The sequence below is a fragment of the Anopheles bellator genome, chromosome 1 (genome assembly GCF_943735745.2).
Source record: "Anopheles bellator chromosome 1, idAnoBellAS_SP24_06.2, whole genome shotgun sequence".
Taxonomy (NCBI): Eukaryota; Metazoa; Arthropoda; class Insecta; order Diptera; family Culicidae; genus Anopheles; species Anopheles bellator.
Genome location: NC_071285.1, coordinates 32294284 through 32314249, shown reverse-complemented (window position 1 = coordinate 32314249; position 19966 = coordinate 32294284). Strand labels below are relative to the sequence as shown.

The 19966-nt window shown below is 39.0% G+C and overlaps 1 protein-coding gene across 3 annotated transcripts in view; it reads left to right on the top strand.

Moving 5' to 3' along the window:
- LOC131206505 (CUGBP Elav-like family member 4) overlaps positions 1 to 19966 on the top strand; it is a 120495-nt gene that overhangs the window by 83068 nt on the left and 17461 nt on the right. For all 3 annotated transcript variants that reach the window (XM_058199081.1, XM_058199083.1, XM_058199082.1), the window contains exon 4: positions 9728 to 9807. In XM_058199081.1, coding sequence (XP_058055064.1) covers positions 9728 to 9807 — 80 coding nt within the window. The remainder of the gene's footprint in view (positions 1 to 9727; positions 9808 to 19966) is intronic.

The window sequence follows — 19966 nt, the reverse complement described above, 5'->3', positions numbered from 1 at the left end:
TACTGACTCATTTTTCACATTTCCAAACTCAGAGGGATGCGTCGTATTGTGTCATTTCCTAGTTATTTGGCAGCGCTCATGGAAATGGACGAGGGCGCTACTCTAAAGTACTTAAATACTATACTACTATTGTATATGTATACAATAACACTATAATGGGGAATGTTTTCACTTACTAGTTACTTTTTAGTTATTAGTAATCAACGCTCAAGTATCAGCTTCTTGGCAAGAGTTGAAAAGTGTCCAGTCCAGAGACGATGTTAATCTCTTGATGCTTTCTGTAACGGTTCGTTTTTACTAGCGCCAGGGGTTGTTGGTCCCGCGCCAACCCCAAGAATTTGTAATTGAAAACCAATATGCTTGTACAATGGAGCACCAAAGGATGCGTCAGCCACGTACTAACCCACCTGTTACGCCAGTATCGGGATTTTAACCCATGGCCAGCGCCTACATTTAGCAACGCGCTATTTCCTCCCAGCAAAAACTAATGACATAAAATGCTATTAACTGCAGCATTCTTGATATAATACCTGGAGCAGTTACGATTTTCACGTCAATCGATGCTGTGACAAATTATGATGAGGCAGTAAATTATCCAAAAGAATTTCCTAAATCGCTTGATTCACCCAACGGTATGATTTTTCAAATAAACTTCAATGTTCAATATGTTCCGTTCATGTTCCATATCCTAGAATGTAGGTTATAGTGAATTTATTAATTTTTGTTATAAAAACATAACTTTGATCGAAACGAAGCTCGTCGGGTCGGCTAGTGTTGTAACTTCAATAAACAAGACCCATAAGGATTAAAAAAATCTTCCAGTTCTTATTCAATGGATGGACGCAAAGAAATTTTTGAATTATAGTAATTATGAAAAGTGTTGGGGTTAAACGCCTTTCTTTCTTCTCAATAACTTTAGAAACCTTTTCGTAGCACCTTCATTCTTTGGGCCGATCACAGGGTGATACGAACTTTGTTGCATATTTATCCTTCAAACAAAAAGCATTATTAGTAATCCATCTGTTTTCTTGTAAGTACATATGGTTCAAATTTTTCATATCATTTTTTGATATCTTAATGCAATTGGAAACGTCAACAGATAAAATAACAAATTTAAACCCAAAAAAGATGTAATTTTAACCTTCAATAATAACTGAATTAAATTTTAAATTTATCAATGTGTCAAGAAAAATACCGATTATGCAACTGCTGTCAGAATAACGGTTAACGTAAAAAAGAAGAACGGGCAAAGAACTCATACACGTTTGATAGAAATGTTCACGTCCTTGCCATCAATCACAGAAACCGCAAGGCAGGAAGCTACGACAAAGATGTTGTATCCTCACATCTTTCACTATCTTCCGAATGCGAACTCAGTTGTATATCGTTATATTCGAGAATAAAAAGTTTCTTTTTTATCGCTTCGAAAGGTATTTGTTGTCACCCTAAGGCTTGGATGCTTTAATTTCGTATTGCCTTGCTTTAGACAATCTTATAACGCTCTTCTTGTCAATAGCCCTTCTGGGCCTGTGGGAAAACAGCGTCAGGCAAGGACTTCTTGCTATCCTGTTTACGCGTGTTTGCTTGAGTGTGTGCACGCGTGGGGTTTCTTGGATACGAGCTTAAAGGTTAAAGGTTGGCTTTTATCTTAAAACGAGTTTATGACTTTCAGTTTATAGCGAACGGTAGTCATTTGTCGTGGCGCTACTGGTGGGTATTTTCTCTGACTATTTGACCCATTCGGCTTTCAGGTTTGAGAGCCCTTTCGTTTGGTTTTTTTCTTATGTAGCTAATATCGCCGAACACCAGGTTCGTATTCCAAGAAAAGTTTTTGGGTTAACACGAGTACGAGTAAATTTGTTCAGGGAATTTATTTCGACTACGGGTGAAGTGGCACCGCGGCATCTTCAGAGTTGAGCCGCTCAGGGCCTGTCGTATGTTTGTGACAATTTCAAGTGACACGTTTCGTTACTGGAAGGTCATGGGGACCCAGGCGAAGATGAGACTAGAGTCATCGTACAAGAGATGAACGCGCTGATATACAAACGAATTTTATTCGTTTCGTTTTTTCCGAATGGCTCTTCATTTTCGGAGGGTAGATTGCCTCCGGTATACTGGGTTCTGTTATTCAGGAGGGAAAGAGCGGTTCCGAGCGGATGTTGCACGGATAACGGCCAGCTAGTCAAGAAAGGGTGAGCGAGATCTCGATTTAGGTAATCGAGTTATAGCGCTATAAACCATTCACCGTGGCTACGTGCTGCATTTAGAATCTCGGCATTTTGATGAGCCGAGGGAAATCTGTTTCAACCTGCCCAATTCTGAAGTGCCCACAAGGAAAGGAGTGAATCACCGACAGGACAGCGTGTTGATACCGTGATAAACTTCTCTTATTGCGTCCAAGTGGCAATCAAGAATGGATCGCAAAGGACAGTTTATGTTTCCATACCGCAAGCTACTCAAGCCTTTTGATATATGGTAAAATCTTTTATCTTTTCGGTGATTAAGTTTATGCTTTTTTAGATCTTATATCTGTTCCGATTTTTGCACGTTCTCGCATCAGTCTTCCATCTGATTCGTTCTGTTTTATCCGATGTAGCAAATATTGGTAGTTAACAACGAGCGACAATAATACATATCAACTGCAATCCATAACAATTGTTGATTAATTTGCTTGTAATCAGCATATTGTTACTTTTTCAATAGGTTATTATTGACACTATTATTATTGATTTATTGTCTTAAGCTTTCATTCCTACTGTTCATAAGATTTTCATTTGACACACTCTCAAACAGTCATTCTCACAATCTCAAAATAACAATACTGATTCAACCATGTTTATATAATATATAACTGATATAGCAATTCCACAAACATTGTTTATCAATTTGATCAACTACCCTTGCGATACACAATCAGTGCCTAAACAACAGTGAAAACTGTTGCTCCGTTTTCGACTTTTCTTTGGAAGTTTTATCTTTTGAGCTGCATAAGTAACTAAAACCTGTGCGCCTGGTAGAAAACTCACCATCTTCTAGCACTTGTTTCCTTCAAAAACAAGAAGTTTTCTAGTGCCATACGGTAGGCCTAAAAGCGATTGAAAGGATTTCTTTTATTCGTACCGCTTTTTGTGCGCTGCACCAACCTCTTTTGGGCTCCTAAACAGCCGGGAGAGAACAAGCGCATATCTGTTGATATCTTTCACAAACCAAAAGGAAGACGTTGTGCTTGCCACCCAACCATTCATGGAATGTGCGTTTTACCTATTCGCTACACATAGCTTATCTTGGTATCCAGCAGTTGCTTCCTGTTTCCATTCAATTGCGTTCCATTATATCAAGGTCTCTAATGTAATTTATCCTTCCTGATTCAGTTACATGAAGAATCCAGCATACTGAATAAAGCGGGAACAAAGTGTTGATATTGATTGAAAAGAAATAAAATATCCCGCTCAATGGGATGAAGCAGAGCCTTACGAAAAATGTTATTATCATTGGAGAATAAAGAGACACCAAGTTGGTGTAACTATTTGGTAAGCATTGCTCAGTGTTAGCAATACCGCTATAACCCCATCTTGTTTGCTTGCAGCCATCAGTAATAAATTTCACAAACTTCTGTTTTCATCTTGAGTTAGAAATATATTTATTTATTCTGTGCAGTCGGAACCTAGCAATTATTTTATCTGCCACAGTTTGTGTATGTACTTGATACCAAGTCTTTAATGGTTGTTTTCCTTCTCCGCATCTCCAAATCAGTTACGTGAAACTATTCGGATCGTTCAGTGCTCTTTGAACCTTTGAACTGAAGGTTAATTCCACACAAATTTGGATGTTGGACTTTTAAATTTACGGTCAGTTGAAATGTTATTCAACCGTGCAATTTTAATAATATAATATTATATTATTAAAATTTCTCGCTCGTAGAACTTAAATACACAAAACAACAAAAACCAGATTTACACGAATCTTTTGAAATTCGCTAGTATAAAGTGTATTTCGCTTGCCTATGGTTATTACTTCATTTATTTTTACCATTTCTCTTGCAAATGCATCGCGCGCATCCAGACATTCCCAGCATGTTATGCGAGATCTCTTTGTTATGCTTTTAAGTGCATCTACGCCATGATACTTACACGATTGTGGTGTTGCTGCAAATTGCGTTCCCTAGAATCCACACCAAGCAATGCATTTGGTAGATCTGGTGGAAGTATCTAGCACTCTTGTTCGCCTATCCGCTGGATGCCAGTGCACGGGAATAAACGGTATTTCGGTTGAAAAATGCAAACAATTCGTCCAATAATGGACGCATGATTTCCAGTTCGAAATTAAGCGGCTTATACCACTGGCATCGTTAGCGGGCACTGTAATCGTCACCAGACGCACAACGGTTTCGTATTCGTTGCCAAACGTTCACCGTTCACGGACTTACGGGGGTTTTATGCGAAATCGTTTGCAAATGCACGAACGCACGCTCGGCCTCGGTAAACCTTGTTGGAGTGTCACCGAATCCCAGAACTTTGTTGCTACCGAACTACAGAGCTACGTGAAACGACTGTTTCGTGTTCTGGTACCATTTTATAAGTGTTTGCATTGTTTACGAGCTATTCCGACTGGTTGCTGTTAGAGAAGGTTGTGAACTGCACCCCATAACCACGCACTATGATGGAAAGTGACTCATTTCCCGGTGGTACCTTTTACTACGATGGCATTGTGTATTATCGGTGAAACAGGCACCTCGACCAGCGACCTCGCAAAGAGATTCGCGAAAGAGCGTAAGCCGCGCGCTTTTGCAATTATTAGCCCATAAATTCTCTAAGAGTTGAAGCTGGACAAAGTTAGAAATGCACTATAAGGTACGGAAAACATCACCGGGCGATCACCCTTTATCCTAGCAAATAGTGCATCGCAACATTGTTTCACGTGAGCGCCATTTTAACCGAACGAATGCTGAACATTCTGGCTAAGGGCACACACAAATGTTTTTTTTTAAATTTTTTTCTGTGTCCTGTCGCAATATCTGCTTTTCCCGGCTGACATAATTCAACCTGAAAGCAATTCCATTTACGTCGGTCGTTGTGGATTTTACCGTGACGAGAAATAACCCCAACTCCCTCTTGCACACGTGTTCATTCAACTGAACGCTTGACCACTTTGGGGTAAGATTTTAGGTGATGCTGACCGTATACTCGTACATCCCGGCGGAGCATCAAACCAACATTCATAATTGTTCGGCGAACATACTTTTCACATTGCTCGACCATCACCTGATGTAGCCACCCCTGTCCCTTCTCTGGCCCCATTGCCTGCAGCTGCTGCTGATAGCCTTCATCGCAACAATCATCGTCATCCCATATTTCGCCTTTGAACCGCACTGTTGAAACACACAACGATCACAAACTCTTGCAGCATAAATGAAAAGCTGGCAGCACCCACTGACCATGGCCTACGGTCGACGGTTGCATCGGCGAATGGCCACCAACTCGGATATGAGGCGATTTACGAACTCATACATATTTTCCGTTCGATTTTCTGTTCTGCTTCGGTTGGGTTCATAATTGGATTTTAAAATACTCTCCGCTTCGCTTTTTGTTGAATGGATTTTAGTGGCAACAACACCGCTGGCCGCTGGTTCAGCGAAAGGACGAATAATTTGGCATATTCCAGTGAAACGATGGACCAGGCGTTGCCATAGAACTGTGAACCGTTTACGTAGGGGTTTTTTACTGTCATGTTCTCAGAGCTGGGTAGAGCTTGGGGAATCATTTCTGTTAAAACACAGTCGACGTGACTAGAACCTTCATCAATTAAGAGCCACCATGCACATCGGGATTTAAAAAGTTCGTTACAGTTATGACCGATTTTATGTTAGTTGGTCTCCTCGTAGACGTAGACTATTGTAATTTGAAATGGCTGTAGAAAAGTATGATAGGATTCCGTCAACGAGATAGCTTGATGCGTTGTAGCAATCCATAAACGTTTTGTTTACACCTGGTACTGAGTTGTCCTTTAAATAGAAAAGAACAAGAAATAAATAAATATATTATTAAATAAATAAATCGGAAAGTCTATCAACAAATCGTTTTCATATGTTCGTATGTGGTCAAATTGTGGTAAAATAACATGGACTTCGTCGTTTTTCGTATGACAGATTCGTTCATGTGACGATTGCTCATAGCCAGTTTTGGGATAGAGAAATATAGCTGGGAAAATAACGTTTGCATGCGTTCACAGCTTCAAAACCGCTTAGCGACTGGGAGGCTGTTAAAAATGTAGCAACTGTCTCACTTAGCAGGGATCGCCTATATGCGTGGATTGCAGGTGTCGAAAGCAACGAATCGCGAAGCAAAAACCTTCACGTCACGAAGATCCAAAACAGCATCTTTCTTCACAACCCACCAGACATTTGATAAAGCCAGCCAAGCGTGCACGGATGAGATTTTTACACCAACCTATAATAACAACGTCGCCGTCGACGTTGATAGCATTCCATCTGTGCAGTGCCAGCAATCGCTGTTGACAGATTTGTTATTTCCAATTTTTCCGATTCCAATTTCGTTCGTTCGCTTCCCTCGTCAACTCATGCTACTGGTTCGCTTCGTGCCACCATCAATTGCCATAGCCGAACTTGTCTATCTATTGGAGGAACAGAACGCAGTACCTCAAAACTAGATCCGCACAGCGCGTGACAATCTTTCTTCGGTCGTTAGGATCGCGACGAAGGTCCTGGCTTTCGAATCTGTATCGTCTAGTTCGAATATATCAACGCCAATAGCATTTTGTGGTGGAAATAATGTTCATGAATTTCCTCGTATGTTGGTCTTCACTTTTTCCTCCTACTTCTGGTTTCATCGTTTCGGCACGAATGTATACAGCTTCAATGTTGAGGAACTTTTCCTGTTTGGAAGTGAGAGGTCATGCCGACGTTGGAAGGTACCGACAGTACCTTCCTGTTTATATCAGAAAGCCCATACCTTCACGAGAAAGGATTGCTGTATCGAAATAAACCCACTAAGTGATGATCTTGGCTGTTTTCGAGCATCCGCTTCTATTTTATTTTCTCCATCATCGAGTTCAGGATTTACCCTCCGACTAGCACGAAGACACGGGTGTGAAATGACAAAATTCACATCCTCGTTCGAAAATTTCGCCACCGCGACAAAAAAATGGAAAAATCATCAATGAAAGAGGAAAACATCGCAATCGAGAAAACGGAAACGAGTGGAATGAGCGAGAGATGGGCAGCAACAAATATTGCTGCAGTTATTGAACGGAAACAAGCAATTTGTACAACGCGATGAGCTGTGAATGTGATGCACAGTGCCCAGAGACTTTAAAATTTTTTTTGGAAGAAGACAAAAATTTTTTGTTCAACGATATGTTGCACAAAAACACATCTACTAGCAACCTGCAGAATTCCTTTGGATAGACAACTATAACGCTACTTCTCGTGAAAAACAGGAACGAGTAGCTGTGGTTCTCACATTTTTTTATGCCATCCGCAAACGGAAAAGGAATTGAATTGATTGAGAAAAATCATCCAATTGAATTTTAATCTACCAAACCAAGTGCAAACCAATCTGAGGCGTCCAACACGACAGCAAAAAATCGGATATTCGTTTGGGAAGTACATCGCACTGAGTTCAATTGAGAAGAACGAACGAAGGGAATGTCCTTGCATTATATGATTGTGAACGATTTTCAAATAGTCGAATAGTTTTCCGTTCGCTGACTTGAAAATCTAATCGATGAACATCTGTTGTTATTTGTTACTGTTTCATTCGTGTTCAAGCATCTCGAAGCATTATAATTATTTGCAATTATAACTAACTCACTGTAAATAAGGAAAATGCATTTGAAGCAGTGTAAAAGTTTAAAATAGTCCAAAATGCGGAATTATAATACGTGATATGTGATCACTAAAAATTTAACTCAATTATCAAATATTATTATTTAAGTATCGAATTATTTAAATATCAAAAGTTACCGTATATCTTGATAAGTGTTGATTGTAGACATACATATTGCAATCAAAACTACTAAAACAACACTACTGTTAATTCGCTTATCCACTGCAATAATTCAACTTAAATAACTTTCTAAGAAGCCTCTGATAAGAACTGGACTGTCGCTGAGAAATATTTGTATACAAAACCAAGCGTAATTCTATTATTCCAGAAGCGACTAAAGACAGCTTCGAATGCGATGAACACTCCAGAGTGGTTCGTGTTGTGCTCCAACCAGTGCATTCAACCAGTGTCTGACAGTGAATTCAAATTTAGTCTCGTGATAAATAAGATAATTAATTTTATTCATTCCTTCTACGTGCTTCAACAGGCATCTCCAACATTCGCGTTGGCGTTTCATGAACCTTGCCTCCAGTGGACCAGCGGCCAAGTGGACTCGGGACATTGAGAGAATTCCATCGCAAAAGTCTAGATAATTCCAAAAGCTGGAAAAGTTTCGTGTCTTGAATACCATTTGACTCAAGTGATTCGTGGCGAAGGATCTGGTTGGCCCAAGAACAAGAAACTATCGGAACCAGCTTTTTTCAGATTGTTTTTTGCTGGATATAGAGAAAATGAAAACGTTGCTTTGCGCTTAAAATCAACATGATAGTGTTTTTAAAAATATAAAAGAACAAGCCTTTTTATACATTGTTTCATAAAAGTTCAAAATATTGTTATGAAATATATATACTTATCGAAAGCTTTCTTGTACTGTCATTGGTACTGAAAGCAAAAGAGCATCACTAAAGACCCAATCAGTCATCCGTTCTGAGTACGAAGCAATTATTGCCTTCACAGATGAAGGCTCTATTGATTGTTTCATCTTTCAACATGTTCTAATGTCCGTCGCATGCCTGGAGGTAGTGCTGAAAGCATAATGTTACCATATTCAGTTTATTTGTGCTGCTATGACTATCTCTTGAAATTAAATGAATGGTTTCGATTCCGAAGATTTGTTTCAGTATTTTTACCATACTTTTCAGCTTTGCATAAAACTTTCTTCTACTTTTCATAAAACTAACGTCAGTCCAACGAACGCTCTTCGTAGAATTTCAATTAATGCCAATTTGTGTAAAAAAACACTCCCTTGATTTGAATCAATATTCATTACAGGTAGATATTGTGTAGATATCGGTTGATAACGTTTTCAAATGACGTACCATCTTCTTCGTTGGCCCTCTGCCGTGATAAGAGATTGTTCTTCTTCTCCGACAATTACAACCGCCGAGCGGTCATGGTCTGCAACAGAGACAATGTTATTCTCTGTTGCTTGCTGTAACGTTGTGTTTTTACGGGTGGGTCAAGGTTAACGATTGATTAACAGGTTAACGATTGGCAAAGGAACATGCACTAAAAATTGTAAAATAAATACAAAAAAAACTTATGTGTATGCACAATTTTACTTATAACAAAAGTCCAGTATTAACAAACCTACAATTCGACCATACGAGCTGAGTTTTCCATTAGTTCATCAATGAGACGAACATGACGAAAAATATGTTGTTTTTCTACGCTGATAAAATCGGAACAACTATTTGGAAAACGAAGTATGAACTTATCCCTATAATTCAAGATAAAAGATATAGAGTCAAATCCTGCATTTGTTAGATTTATATTAAAAAAACGTTGGGTAATTTTTTGGTGAAATATTAGAATTGATTGTTATCCTGCATTTGCTAAGACAATAAGATTTAACATGTTATACCTTTATTCACTTCTTTTAGGTTGCGCCTTTGTTAAATTTACCTCGCATCAAGAAGCTCAAGCTGCAATAACATCTCTTCACGGTAGTCAAACTATGCCGGTAAGTACAAGCATTTCTTATTTTGTCAACTTACTGTTTCTGAACAACCAACAAGTACAAACGACTCTTCAACGTCGAGTTTTGAAATGTGCAACACCTGAAATACCATCAACAAGCGGAGCTAAACAAATCCAGCACCTATGGAGAGTACATTGTGTATAAAACACTTTAAAGGAGAGGTTACGTCTCGCATAATTTAATTCACTCAACGCCTTCCCACCCTTTTCTCTAATTATATGCTCTATAAAAACCCTCGAGTGAAATGGTTCGAGTATTTTTTTTATTTCAGCAATAATATGAGTTTTTGTATGAGTTTATCAAACAACACGTGTTTGTTAGGCAGGCAAACGCAGGTTTGCTGCCACAACGCCGCACAGCTCGTTTAAGAAGTGGAAAATCATAAATTGGTTTCATGAATAATTGAATTAAATGCTTTCGTCTATGCGTGGAATTTATGAAAATTGCTAGTTTAATTTAATTGCATCTCCCGTTTCACATACGGCTCGTTGGTATAGTCACGCTCATTTAACGAAAGATGAATACAACACAAGTCCAGTTATGAAAAGTTTATTTACTACGTTATTGCAACGGGTTCAATCAATGGTTCAGCTTTTCACAACTGCGTAACATGAGGCAGTTGGTAAGCATTGTTTGCACTTTGATTGAATTATATTTGAAAATTTTCAAACCTCTGAAAATACCTTAATGTGTAACATTTGTTTCAATGTACAGTTTTTCTAGTGTACCAAAGTCAAATAAATATTTTGTTTTAATTTTAACTGAACACTGCTTGACAGTGATCTCTAGAACCAATTTAACTGGATCCTAAACATTCTTTCTAAGTACGTCAAAACTACCGGAAATCCACTCCACTACATCTAACGATAGAAGATGCTGTTTCTTATCTCTTTTCTGTTATCTTTTATCTTATGCTAGATTGAAGTCTGTCTTTTTCTGCCTAAACTATGCGTTCCTCGTTAAACCTAGCCGGTGACGAATTCGTTTAAGTGTTGGCAAGATTATATTATATTTGGAAATCCTATAAATGCGATTCAATGGTTCGAACAATATGGAAGTATAGTAAAAGTATTCATTAAACACAAACCAAAGTGTATCGTATCATCTTACCATTCGTAATGATAAATTTTGACTAGTGTAACTAATTGTAATTATTTAATGGAATAAAACATTATTTAAATAAGACGGTGCAGCGAGAGGCAAGGTAACAATCACTATTGGACAGTTTCCTGAATACAAGACTCCGTTTTAATTTAATGACAAAATTGTTTGAAAAGAATGATGACAAAAAACGACAAAAACTGTCGGTTAAAGCAAACAAATTGGTAGTCTGTTGCTTTCTGTAACGGTGTGTTTTTTACGGGATGGGTTGTTAGACCCGCGCCAACCCCCCTGTCACGCCGGTATCGCGAATCGAAACTATGGCCAACCGCGTGACAACGACAAGCATTACCGACTACTCTCTCAGCGGGGGAATCTCTTTCAATAGATAGAATAAATTGAATACTGAAAAATTGAATTGGAAAATATGATCCGTTTATATGGTCAGATTGTTTATATGGTCCGATTGTTTATATGGTCAGATATTTTAGTTATAGTTTTATAAGCAACAGTCGAAAATATGGAAAAAAAACATTTGTGGAACGTTTGTTAATTTAAGGATAAAAAATAATCTATGGGAATGGAAAGGGAAAGGGGGAAGGCCAAATGCTATACGGAAAACAAACTCCAACATATGAATGCAAGCACATACGACGCCCCAAAGAAACCTAACAAGCACCCACCATAGAGCATCAGGTGTGTCTGATGGTTGTATCAATAATCGAAGTTTCCGTTTGCAGTATTTTCCACGGTTCATCATCACCAACCGTCGGCATCTGCCAAAGTACATCCACCGGCTGGTTTAGGTTATCCAAATATGTTTGCTCCCCTTGATTCAAATACACGCTACCTTATGCATTCCGGAAATGTAACGTTCAATCTGAAGGCAGCGGCGAGCAGTTGCTCCCTGGATTGCCTGTTTTTATGTGGGTCTTGTTCGATTATCCTGTTGAGGAAACCTTCTCACCAACCCACCTTCTGGTCTCCAACATTCGAAGTATCATCTCGCTGCTCTCAGCTGCCTCGTTCCGTTCGGGGCTAAGAGCTACCGCTAGTCACTATCGAACGTCGTGCCAGACTATGGTTCGCCGCAAGGACAATGAACGGCACTATCTACAGGTCACCCAAAAAAGGCAAAAATCCCTATGATGCACATGTAGCACTCAATTTACTTTTATTATTCCTTTGTTTATTCCCTTTTATTCATTTTATTCCATATTCGCCGAAATATTCTTTGCCAGCTCCCTCGATTCTGTTCACGTTATACAACGGATCTTCCACAGAAAATGTCGGAGATTCACACATTTGGGTCTGTTTCCACCATCCAGCAACGTTCCGATTGTTCGCCCATCATACAGTGATCATTCGTTTCGGAGCGCTTACTCCTTTATTGGATTCCTTTTTATCGGCGGCTTTCCGTGTTGCTGACGGCGCTTTAGCCCAAAGTGCCATCAACGGGCTCTGGGACTCCTCTCACTTCCTCACCGCACGAATCTTTTAGCCTCAACCTTCAGAATGTTAGCATTCGACGAAGATATTTTCCGAAGAGCAGCTAGAATAATCATCTACTACTTGCTCACCTTCACATGATACACACCACACGGAGTCATCGTGAATATGGCATGCCGTTTTCTACAATGACGTTAGTTTTTATTTGTTCCTTTTGGTGCCTTTGCTATAGGAGAATTGTTTTTCCTATTTCCACTCCGTTACCGACGATTTCAACATATCCATAGCGATCATGCGGTAGTAGGGCGCACTAAAACCTCGATTCGCATCTATTCTGTATCCAACTCAAACGTGTCAGTTCCGGGCCGAAACTACGGGTATCCTGATATTTTCAACAAAGAAAAAACAACAAAATTACTAAGATCTGTTTCATGCGGCTACTTTGGTCACTACTCACGTGTGGTTCGATGGTTTCTGCTACGGAACACGGAGCATTGCATTGCTTGCCATGCAATGCTGTTTCGTTTCTATTAAACACTAAACGATGCGCTGCATGCAGGGTTGACTCCACCATCATAGCAATTAGTCGATTGAATCGATAAACCAATCAATTTATCTGTCACTCAATGCACTTTTCATTTAGAAGTACTTCACGAAAATTTGGCAATTATTTGGGAATTCAACACAATTTGTTTTGCTAACGAATGAAAACCTAAATGCGCAATAATGTGAAAATAACTGGAAAAAACCAGTAGTCAACCCAATAAAACTCAACAATGTGCGTTTGAAGTGGGTAAATAACTTTACATAATAACATTTACATTCATTATATATTTATAACATGAGAATCAGACTGTTAAAAAGATGGCTCTACCTGTCAATTTGGACCTTCTAGTTTTGCTTTTTTGGCAACATTGCCTTGTTTTGACATTAGGCAAATGATTTCAAGTCGAAAAAGAAATAAATTTGGTTTATAACTTGCCTTTGAAGAGGTTAGACCATGTCGGCTTTTGTACAAGAAAATGTCGTTTTGCGGCGATTATTATTTTTCTGCTACCTGTTGAAGAAAACTGTTACAGAATCACCTCAAATGCTTGTCGAAGCTTGTTTCTGGAAGATGGCAGTGCTTTGAGTGGTTCAACAAATTTCAAAATGGCGATTTTGACTTAACGAGGAAAGAGCGTCGAAGGACTTCAATAAAGGACTTTATGATGGGACCAGAAAGGTGTGGTGTAACACAAGCTCCTAAAACCTGGTAAAACCGTGAATTCAGATCGATACTGACAAGAAATGATCAATTTGAACCATGCAGTGATCGAAAAACGACCAAAATTCCGTTTCTTCTTGTTCGGAATGGAGGCGCCAGGTGGGGCTCAATGACCACTGAACCTGGCGTCTCCATGTGTGTCACGGTTCATGTGGGGAACCTGGCGTCTCCATAAGAAAATTCGATCTGCAATAACCATCTAAATGAAGCTCAGCTGAAGGCGTGTGCCTAAATAATCTGACGCGTATGATAGAACATCTGGTGAAGACTGGTTAGCGTTGTTTGTAAAATGTGGTGTGCAGTTCAAACTAGTAGTTTCACACATTTCGCTTGTAACTTGCTGGCCAGTACAGTACTTTCCGTGCAACAACCTATCTTAACCCTACATCGGGCGAGTGCTGGAGTGCTTAGCACACCCTGCGCACCGTGAATCAACCAGTAGAAGCATTGTCGTTCTGTTTGCCTTGCACAAGCGAACTTCACCGTCACGACCAAGCTTCGACTCCGATTTATCAGGCTCCGTCAGTGGCATATTTATTGTACACCGTGAAACAACAGCTCGAAAATCGTTCCAAGTGTCGTTGAGTAGGAACGCAGGGCGCGAATCTCGAGTGGGAGCGTGTCAGCCGTCGTCTCCTAAATAGACCAACCAGCCATCCTCAACTTCCCGGAAATTCTTAACATGCACGTGTCGAACGCGGTGGCCCGACGTGTCAACTATTTTGGGTAAAATGTTGTGTTTCAAAATGCGCTACTAACGCGTGGCTCTTTTGCGTGTAGTTTACTCCACGTCAACAAATGGCTCGTTGGGCTCGGCAAGTGGGCTCTGCGATGGTTCTTCGCAATCGCACCCCTGGTACACCTCATGGAACCTTTCTGGGAGTGGCAGTGCGAGAGTTCGGTTGTGGGCTTTCTGCGAATTCCACCACGCACGCCAGCGAATAGAATAATATTTATTTAGTCGTTGTCCGGTAATTTTCATTTCGCCATCGTTTCGATAGAAGGAGATGCCCGTCATTTATGCCAGCATTGATGGCGACTAGTAAAAAGTTGTTACGGTACTCCCAGCAAGGATTTGTAAACGACTACCTCTTCGTTAGGCATGGGCATCGTGGGACAAGATGACTTTCGCATTAAAGGTGTGCAAAATGGAAAACAGTTGATATTTTAATTAAATACCATTTCGGACAGGCTCTTGGATCGCCCATGAATAGCTACTATAACGACTACTTTCGAAGAGCGCGATTTCGATAACGTTGATTTACTTAGTTAACCTTTTTTGATTCTTGATCCTCTTTTAATATTAAACTGGGCTGCCCAAGACGGCTATTGTATTGCATCACTTAAACATACTGTCATATATTACTCAAATACCGTGTTCACCAACACTAATCTGTAGTAAGGTGCTGACAATTCCCTGGTACATTTTGTGGACAGGCCATACGCGGACGCGGACGGACAGAGGCAAAAGTTATCGTCAGTGGCAATCGATAAGGGAAATCATAATTTCATGTGAAGGTTGAGTTTAGTTACCATGATACATATCTTCTGTATAATGCCTTGGTATTAAATGAATGTCACTGCTTCTAACCGTAGAATCTCTACAATAGTCCATTTACTAACTATTAAATCTGTTGTATATTGCAGAATATATGACATTTTTAGCAGAAATCGGAACCCTAAAGTAATTCGTCTGGTTTACAAATTTTAAAATAAACTTTTAATTACATAACTACCTTATGGTTTCCCAAAGAATTAAGTTGTTGTTATACGAAAAGTCATTGGAAACAATTACGTAATATGCTTATTGCAAACTAATATGTTTAATTAAAACGATTGAGTATCTATTAAAATAATCAAAGCTTCTGGAAAATACCGAAAAGTACGTATGTACCAACTAATGGTTATCGGTCGTTCCGTCATAGCCATATAAACACTTATTCAAAAACCTAGCAACTATTAAATGGCCAAGAAGAACGTTTAATGCTAAACTAATTCATCGCATAAGCGTGATGGAGAGCAAATTGCGATAAAGTCGGACGTTTCAGTGTGTTTGTCATGGTTTTGATTTGAAGCACACAATTTTATGTTTCGATGTTTTATTGGGAACGAAACGATTCTATTTTCGCTTTATCACTTGCGCTTTTTTTTATTAATATTTCCTGTGCCGTTATATTTGATATTTGATGGTTTTATTGATAGAAAAACCAACCTTTACTCGACATCTATGCATTCAACAGAAATCTATGCATTCAACAGAAATTTGATAGGTGGTTGAGAGTCAGTGTTGCTTCTACTCAAATGGACAGAAAAATATAGCTTTCAACTGCTATTTCGATCCCATTTGCTTTTTCATTGCAACATGTCTTGTTGTATGGTCGTTTCACGCATTCTACTCAGTGCCGCGCTCTTCACTTTTATAGCAGAAGAAGCGAAGTTCTATAAGTGTATTGATCCAATAAGCCCATTACGTACAGCCAGCATTCAGATGTGGGTTGCCTTTGGGCCTAGTAAACCCCACCGATCCATGCCTTTGGCATAATCATTGTAAAGTATATAGATCAATAAAATTTATAGATATACTAGCTACAGCGCTCTCAAGCGCGAAAATGTGTACATCTTTTTTTCGTGGTCGTACTCAACCAAGCTTAGAGCCTTACAAAACCACCAGAATAACATCTTTCAATAAAATTTAAGGATCGTCTGAAACCAAAAAATTATGTGTCATGCAGGGAAAAGAGTTTGAAATTGAAAACAAGCAACTCTCAAATGATTCGCTTAGCCATCGAACATAGAATAAACAGATAACGAGCAAAAAAACAACAATAAAATGATGGATCTCAACCCTGTGTTTGCAACCCGGTTACCTAGTGTTTATGAAAGTCTAAGAGGCAAACCACCAATAGTGTGTGAGCAACATTTGCCGGGCAGAGAATATCTTTGCCCAATTATTCTTGTTTTATCCACACGACTTTTAGTTCAGTTACTTTTAGGCGCCGAAACGCATTGATAGTTCAATGTTTGTCTCATAGCATTTGAGCTTGTTTCTTCGCTGTTTTTGTTGACCTGCCATGATACAATGCTACAGGGTAAACTTAGCATAGCATAGCAAAACATAGCACAGCCGCTAGGCAATACAATTTTCCGACGACAGTTTGTGTTTTCCAAGTTCTGCCATCATTTAAAAAGGGTATCAAAAATTTAATTAATTGTCTACCTCAATGATGAAACTTTTCAAAACACTCCAGAACAGCACCCAACAAATCTTTCAACAAAAAAGCATTCTTGATTTATAAAATATCACTTCTACTCAGAACTTAGCGTCAGTTCGACCGGTACGACCCTCGTTGATTTTATTGAATTACGTCCTCGTACCCTATGACGATGTTTGTTTGCGTTGTTGCCGCCTATCCCATCCTTCAGCTATACGAGAAGGTGTCCGCCTGCGTCAACTAACAGAGTCTGCTACATTAGCGAATACCGTTAATCCATCAGACGTGTCCGAGTGAACGCAACTGGAGATTATGCTATCAAACAGACTCAGTTCAACCAGTGAACCTTCGCACCGCTTTTCCCCAATACGCTACACAAACGACGAATAGGGAGTTTGCTTCTACGTGACATTGTGAGCATCACAGCCTATTATGCTGCGTGGCACCATGATTCCAAGATCATGATCATGCTGCTGGGTAAGTGGTGAACGGTATTCAAATATTAATATTATTTTTGGATTTACGGAGTTCTACCAAAACAAACAGAAGAGCACACTTATGCTGGTCATTCGATGAACTGCCACTAAAGTTTCTCAACCATTGCAAAATTTTATCGAACTATCGATAGGGTCATTGGAAAAAAATTTCATCGAGCCATTTCTGATGAGGCTACATGAAGAAGGTGCCTTTTCGATTTAAGAAGATATAATATTGGAACCTTATACAACTAGCGGACCTGCAGACTTAGGTGACTTGGTGGTCACTTCTACTATTACAGTTCTTTGAAATACCGCTAGTTGCCGGTAAAATACCACTAGAAACTTGGAAATGAAATATGCAGATTACATAACCATTAGAACGAAAGAGCGGGTCACGACCAGCACCTATATCAATTCAAGATTCCTAAACGTACTACCAGAATGTGTTAATGTCGATGTTAACTGTCCATTACGCAATCTTCCTGAAGTGCGCTATTGTCCGCTCATGCTTCAAATAAACAACAACAAGAGAAAGCAAAGAGCATAAATGGAACGGGGATTTGCCACACCCACTTTCGAAGTTTGATGAATACTTCACTTTTTCGAGTTTACTAAGGAAACACGTTGTCCCTGATACACAAAACTTTAGATTGGCGCTAGTACACCTCTACTTGTTTTATCAGATTATACAAAAAGAAATCAACGAAATTAATTAAGAAGCCAAGCTAACCAAGGTTCCAAGACCCACGGTTCAAGTTTAGACCGTGATGCAGAACAGCATTTTTCATTCTGCTTCGAAGCACTTTATGACTTATGCTTACAGTATCCAGTTTTAGCAACATCATCATATTTGTCGAATATTTGGATGTGTTTAAACGATTATATTAGAAGATTGATTTTACCTTAATTGAAAAATTAAAGTATAGCTGGTTTTAAGATATTTCAATAGACTTTACTAGTAGAATGAACTAGGATTTGATGCCTTTTGTATACATACACCTTTGATGTAAGTCTCGTATTAAAATATGTATGTTCATTTCGTTAACGTCATTTCGTTTTTAACGTCACACTATCTAAAACAACGGTTTCTGAAAATATGTTTCGGAAACCGTTAACAAAAACCATTTGGAAATCACTTCTGATTCGTTCTTTGTATTCCGTTTCGCCGATCATTCGAAATAACGCACTAATCAGATAAACTTTTCCACAATCGAAGGAACTTTCTTCATCAAAAATATTGATTTATGTCTGTATTACGTCCGGGCCTTTACTGTCGTGGGTCCAAACTAAGGCTGATTGGAATACAGCCATCAGCAACCATAAAATGCTTTAATGGGAAATATAACTCAATTTACCCCATGTTCTCAGGTTACAGGACATTGCCTCGTCACAATCACGTCTACTAACAACAGGCACGTACGACAGCTTCGATGAAGGAGGCCGGGTATTATTGTTTCCGACATGCTAGATCATCAGAAACTGGCAATAAGAGGGATAACAAAACCTTTTGGAAACTTTTTGATAGAGAAATACTTTTCAAAGAATTTCGCTAAAAGTCACCCGCTTTTACTTAACTGCGCTGCGATTCAGTTTCTGCTTCATGAGCTTAATTATATTAATATGTTAAGGTATTTCTATGCAAAAGAGAATGGTAATCAACACAAGGATCGGAAATATCTACCAAACTAGAGAAATATCTACCCTTCAGTACAGTAAATATAAATGGCATAGAAACAGAATGCCCATCAACAAAAAAAATTAAATAAGGTCACCATATTCAGTTCACCATATGAAATCACCACCAGTTCCAAACAATAAATTCACACCCACATCTTGTCTTTAGTTAAATCTTATTATGTACTTTCTTAAAAACAAAAATTACCAAAGTATGACGCATAGCGGCCATGTATGACGACGTAAAACGTAAAACATAAAACATTAGATGAGGCACGACAAATAGAGCGATTGTTCGAAACAAACCAATTTAGAGTGTGTTCATTAATTTTGTTCTTTAAATTTAAATTAAAGATTTAAATCACGTAGAAAATTTTATTTTATCGGAATTGGTGAATCTAAGGGTTTTACGAAGCACTTGAATTTTAAATAAATTTACGTTCAGATTCTACTCAACACACAAAGCCTGACATGGAACTAACGGTCACCTCTCATTAAGCGAAAAGGGAAATCGACGTTAGTTACACTTGCACGGATATAGTTATGTTAAGATGTTAGAGGTCACTGACTCGCATCCGAAATCTTTGCAGCGTTTAATCCTTTCTTTGTCGAACCGCCCAGACTGGGCGGTCGATGAAGTCTGGTAATAAAATGAAATCAGCAAAAACGAAAACACGGTTCCCAGTCCCCACCGATTGCTACTAAGTATAGGAACCCGATGGGAGCCAACGTGAATTCGGTTTCTCGATTACTGGATAGAAGTTATAAAATTTGTCACAAACATACCACAATCGACCGTTAGAGATTGTATGGAACGGCTTCCGACCCAATGAGAAGGATTTAAGGGGCTTCCCGGAGGGTTCGAATCTGATGGTTTGACTTTCTCCACAATCCTCTAAGACTATCGACCGAAGAGATTTAAATCGAGAAGCATGTTTTTAAACTACCTAAATTAAGGG